This window comes from Antrostomus carolinensis, unplaced genomic scaffold, assembly GCF_000700745.2.
Source record: "Antrostomus carolinensis isolate BGI_N321 unplaced genomic scaffold, ASM70074v2 scaffold6207, whole genome shotgun sequence".
In the NCBI taxonomy this organism is placed as follows: domain Eukaryota; kingdom Metazoa; phylum Chordata; class Aves; order Caprimulgiformes; family Caprimulgidae; genus Antrostomus; species Antrostomus carolinensis.
Genome location: NW_010327922.1, coordinates 7,050 through 12,530, shown reverse-complemented (window position 1 = coordinate 12,530; position 5,481 = coordinate 7,050). Strand labels below are relative to the sequence as shown.

At 37.7% G+C, this 5,481-nt stretch overlaps 1 protein-coding gene across 1 annotated transcript in view; it reads left to right on the top strand.

Annotated features, from left to right (window-relative positions):
- Positions 1–2,245: 2,245 nt before the first annotated feature.
- Positions 2,246–5,481, top strand: part of LOC104528131 (kidney mitochondrial carrier protein 1) — a 7,704-nt gene continuing 4,468 nt past the window's right edge. Inside the window, exons 1-4 of the mRNA XM_010172048.1 lie at positions 2,246–2,319; positions 3,731–3,878; positions 4,576–4,670; positions 4,951–5,036. Of these exons, the coding sequence (XP_010170350.1) occupies positions 2,256–2,319; positions 3,731–3,878; positions 4,576–4,670; positions 4,951–5,036 (393 nt within the window). The 5' untranslated portion in view covers positions 2,246–2,255. The remainder of the gene's footprint in view (positions 2,320–3,730; positions 3,879–4,575; positions 4,671–4,950; positions 5,037–5,481) is intronic.

Below are 5,481 nucleotides of genomic sequence, written 5' to 3'. Positions count from 1 at the left end.
GAATTTCTGAGTAAGAAGCAAAACAAGAATTCAGAAAATGAGATAGTGGAGGTGAAAGGCCAGAGGTTTTTTGTTTTGTTTTGGGTTGAGGTTTTCGTTTTTTGGTTGGTTTTTTTTTTTTTTTTTTGGAGATACTCTGCCACACTGCTGTGATTTCTTCTTGGAAGTATGGAAAGCTAGAAGGAGGAATGCAAGATAGACATAAGTGGAAAGACTCAAATGGTTAGTTTGGCCTAAATAGCAGGAAAGGAGATTAGTAACCCCTTATTTTTCTACAAACTCTGCCTTTGTACCCCAGAGGTACAAACCTCGACGGTGCTGTGTAAGGCCTTCACCTTGGCATATATTAAAGGAACAGTATACTATAAAATTTCTGCATTAGAGTACTCTGTACATATATCAAAACTGCAGCTAATCTTGCTAAATCTGTGTACAAGTTAAAAACTCTATTTGGCTCTCCTTGCATATTCCTACATTGTGTCAGTGCCCTAGAATTACTTAGAAAAACTGAGTAGCCTTCATTGCCTCACCAGAGTGAAATAAAACCCAAACAAAAGTACAGCTATATTTTAGTTTTATCAGTGTTACGGTATTTGTGGTAGGTGAAAATTTGTTTTAATGTATTGAGGGGAAAAAAAAGATAATTATTTTCAGTTTTGACAAGTTTCTCAAAAGCAAAGATCATGTGTGTGGCTGATAACAGGGAAACTGAGCTTGGCTTTGTCTCTGTTAATTAAATGATCTGCCATTAATTGTGGCAGGACAGGAATATGAGGAGCTTGAAGCTGGAAGTGGCCTCCCTCTGGCACAGTGCCATACCCATGTGTCTCTCTCTGCTGCTTTCATTTTGAAAAGCTGGCATAGTCTGTGCCTGTGGCTCCTGATCTCTGGACTGTACTCTTTTTGGCACTGTAGTGGGTGCCCTTACTTGCCTTTTCTTTAGTTTTGTTTTTGTTTGCTTGGTTTTTTCCACATCAGTGGTGATCTAAAGAGTAAGATGGATTTCTGTGCACTTGGTTATTTGAAATTGTGTGCTTTGAGCCCCTGTGGTTTTTCATTGTAATGAGTGTGAGAAGACTGAACAACCAGGTAACTCTTTGTGAAGTAAAGATGATAAAAGGAAAACTAAGGCTGCAGTAACTCTTCAGGCGTGCTCAGCGTCTGCCACTTCTGTTATCTTCATTTGGATGCTGGATTATTGGCACTGCTAGAGGAAGTGACCAAAGGAGGCTCTTTACAAGAGGCGCTGCTAAGTGTACTTGCACTGACTTGTACTGTACTTGTACTACCTGGTGTACTTGCAGTATTTTCCAGCTAGGTGGTACAGATGAATAAACAAAGTAACAGGGAATATAAGTGCCAAGGGAAATGGTCTCAAGTACAATTATACCAAAAAATTAGTTGGGAAAAGATAACTGTAGAATCCAGTGTTTGGGAGGATATTATAGAAAACTGGGAATGGAAAGTATTTATATTATGAGGAAGGGTAAACATAAGCTGTGGAGAGACCTACTTGGTCTTGGGAACGGCAGTCTTGTATCAGCTAGTCTAGTTTTGCTTTTGCAGTGTTTGTCTATTTTCTAGGATAATTTGATTATTTTAGCATCTTGCAAAGCATATGCCATAGTTAAATTATGATTTGTGGTCACTCACTTGACTGACTTCTAAGTTAGAGCAGCCTTTTTTACTGCAAAAGGCCTTATGTACCTGATCACACTCATATAACGCTCACAAGAATGAATATTGTGAACCCTGGTAGCAGACGTAGGCCTTAATGGAAGTAAAATGTTATATGCACTCCTGTTTTCTGTCCAGATGTACCAGCTCAGGTCATGTTGATGTTGATACCAGGAAAAAGGGAACAGAAGTTTCATAATGACTGTCTTCAAGTTCTGTTTGATTGCAGGATGTAGTCAAACTAATTCAGCTTGCTAAGAATTGTAGAGGCTTTTCACTGCAGTGCTCCTTAAGATCATGCCTGGGAGACAAACTGCTTTAACCTTTCATGGTGAGGATAGTGATGGTCCAGATACATAGTAGAGACATTGATTTGAACCCAGATGCCTTTGTGCAGCATTACTGACTTTCTTCTGATTGACAAAGGTATTAAATGTTTTTGCCCTTAGTATGATTGGAAGGTTCATCTTAAATGGACAAGGCACAAGGTTTTATTAAGTGTTAGCATACATATTTGTATAAAAGATGTACTTATAGAAACATTAAATTGTCTTCTTTCACAGAAAGAAGAATCAAGAATGTCAGCACTAAACTGGAAGCCCTTTATCTATGGAGGTTTAGCATCAATCACTGCAGAATGTGGTAAGCTTTTCCTTTTTTGTTTACATGGTTTCTTCTACTCAGATAGTCCCTTTTAAAACAAGCTTGGTTCCATGCTGTCAGAGGTACAGTAGTATATGGTGGCCTACAGCATAGGAGTTTTTTTCTCTGATGCTGACTGAAGAACTGCTCAGAACTTTATTACAGTTTCAGAACACTTCTGTCTGTAAACTCTCCTCACTTGTGAGTCTTATTTTTCTACAAACTTTGCCTTTGCATTCCATTATTTGGTGTTTGTTGATCTGTTCTTAGACAGTGGCCATAAGCATAAACAGCTTTTGTTTTGCTAGAGGAGACAAGTTAAGCTCTTAACTTGTAAAATTGTTCTCTTAGCTTTTCTGAGCAACTGTGTTGCAGTTTTCTTGTGGCTGATTAGGTTTGAACACTTAAATTAAGTTATTGTGCAACATAGAATAATTGCTCTAGTAAGACAGCGCATCTCATGCTTTAATGCCTACTCTAAAGACAAACATAAAATACCAACATCCTTTTAAAGTCTTATCTGAAATGCATGTACATGAAAATAAAGGAAATCTGAATTTTCACAGTAGCAGAACATAATCTGACATGCGATGGGCTTGCATGTGAAGTCTGTCTAATAAAGCAGATACAGTATAAAATTACACTTAAAACTATTTTGTTTTCCTTTTCTCCCTTCTCTTATGGATCTTGTTCAAACTTGAGTTTGAAATCTCTCTTACTTGACTTGACTGAACATGGCAAATAATGCCAAAAGCTTCATGAGGAAGATGAGCAATTCATAAAAGCCTTGTTTGTCTGGTAAACCTCATTAGAACAAATGTAGTTAATCCTGGCTCCTGAATGTTGAGATGGTCCCTTTCCTAAAGATGAGCTCTGGAGGAATATGCTTTCTGAACCCTTTCATAAAGGGAGCATGGAGAGTATGAACTTGACATAGCAGCAGGCTACAGGAAAGTGGCAACAGAAATGGGTACTGCTGCCATTGCTTTTTTAGATTCTAGGCTAGAATCTGTATACCTTGTCCTATGGAATTTATTATGTCTTTGCCTTCAATTAAATGCTCTTCAAAGATGTTGGTAGAATATAAAACTCTGTACTTGCTTGTTATTGCAGAGTCCTGTTCACTGTGGCTGTTTACAACCAGGCAATACCCTGTTGCCTGAAAACATAGCGATTGCAAAACATAAACACAGGAAGTAAGTAGGGCCTCTGACAAGCTTTTATAAGAAATAAGGTGACATAAAATGAACCACTTGTTTAAGAGAAAGTCTTAAGAGAGACTTTTTTCCCTATGGGAGTATTTTTCCATATTTTGGCATATAATTAAGGCAACTGTTTCTTATATCATGTTCTTTGTTGTCTTTGGTTAGGTAGGTACTTGATTAATTTTCTCTCTGTTTTTTTCTTTAAGGTACTTTCCCCATTGATCTGACAAAAACACGTCTGCAGGTTCAAGGTCAAGTTAATGATGCCAAATATAAAGAGATCCGCTACCGTGGAATGGTGCATGCACTGGTCAGGATATGCAGAGAAGAAGGACTGAAAGCCTTATACTCGGGGTAAAACTGACTGACTCGCAGTGATGGTTTATGAACAGTCTGTTGATAAGTGTAAGCCCATAGCGTGTGAATTCTTGGGCTTCAGAATTACAAGGTATTTGGTTAGCCTCAGTCTGGAAGTTGAAAGACCAGGTTTAGATTTCTTCAATTTTGCACTTTGCAGTAGCATTTCATGTTTAAAAAAAAAACCCAACCAACCAAACAAAAAAAACCAAACCCCAAAACCCCCACAAAAACCTACTTGGAAAAAGAAAAGTAGCTAAGCATAAAGTTATTCTGTAGAATGCTGCTATGGTTGTTCCATCTCTCAGTTAGAAGAAGAACTGAATTAACCTTTGTGTATAAACGGGCAGGCATTTCTTTAAACCATGCAAGGTGGTGGAGGAAAGATGTAGTCTACAGCTTACATTTCAGACTTGCTTGACAGCTCTTTTATAGATCAGAAGTTGAGGCATGTTTTAATAGTAATCCTTTCACAGTTCAGTCATGTTCTTGCAGGCTTTAGTTAAAAAACAAAACAAACAACAAAAAAACCCCAATTGTTGTTTTGTCTATAGTGAGTTTAAAATGTTGATTTAAATGAAGAGACCTTTCTCTGGTAGATATCTTGTGTTTAGTCTCTCCTGCTCTAAAAAGTATTTGCTAATCAGTCTTTTGCAATTCTGAGCATGAATATTATCACTGCCTATTTTTACAGGATTGCACCTGCAATGCTACGCCAAGCTTCATATGGAACTATAAAAATAGGCACTTACCAGAGCTTAAAAAGAATGTTTGTTGAGCATCCAGAAGGTGAGTGGGTTTTTTCAGTTTAATGGAGGACTACTTTGCTTGAAGCTGGTTGTTTCCATTTGATATCTTACTGTAGTGGTTTGAACAAGTCTACTGAGAAGACATTCTTTGTACCAGTTGCAACAAAGTGAGTCAGCAAGGAAAACTTGTCAGGGCAGTTTTTAAGGCTTCTGTAATTGGCACTCTCTTTGGTTAAAGGGATGATGGCATCATCCTGCCCTGATGCATCTCAAACTTTGTAAATCTGCAGCTAAACTCTTTTTCTTTGTTTATGGAGTAGATGAAACCCTGATGATAAACGTTCTATGTGGTATTCTTTCGGGAGTAATCTCGTCGTCTATTGCCAACCCTACAGATGTCTTAAAGGTAATTATGTGTTGTGTAGAGTTTGTCCTTAATTTTTATCCTCTCCTTGAGGAAATGCAGAATGTCCTGATGAATATAGGATTTGTTGTTTTGTGACCCCATTTAGTCTCATTTCTTAACTTAAAAAAAAAAAAGTAACATTCTGTATTCTTAGAACCTCCTTCTGGTCCATACTAATTATTTGGAAGTGTGCACCAGGAAACTGATGGCTGGGAGGTAGTCGGATCCATATAACTTTTTCTGGGAGTGGGGAGAGAATAATTTAAGATGACTCTTCAGCTTTCATGCTATAGTGTTTGTGTGTGGAAGCCACACTGCATATTTCATCTATACTACTTGGTAATGCTATTATACTAGGATGTTTCTAGAGCTCAAAATAGGTGAAGATCAATCCAGAGGCAGGAGTTTCACTGACTGCTATTAGTACTATATGATTCTTTAATCC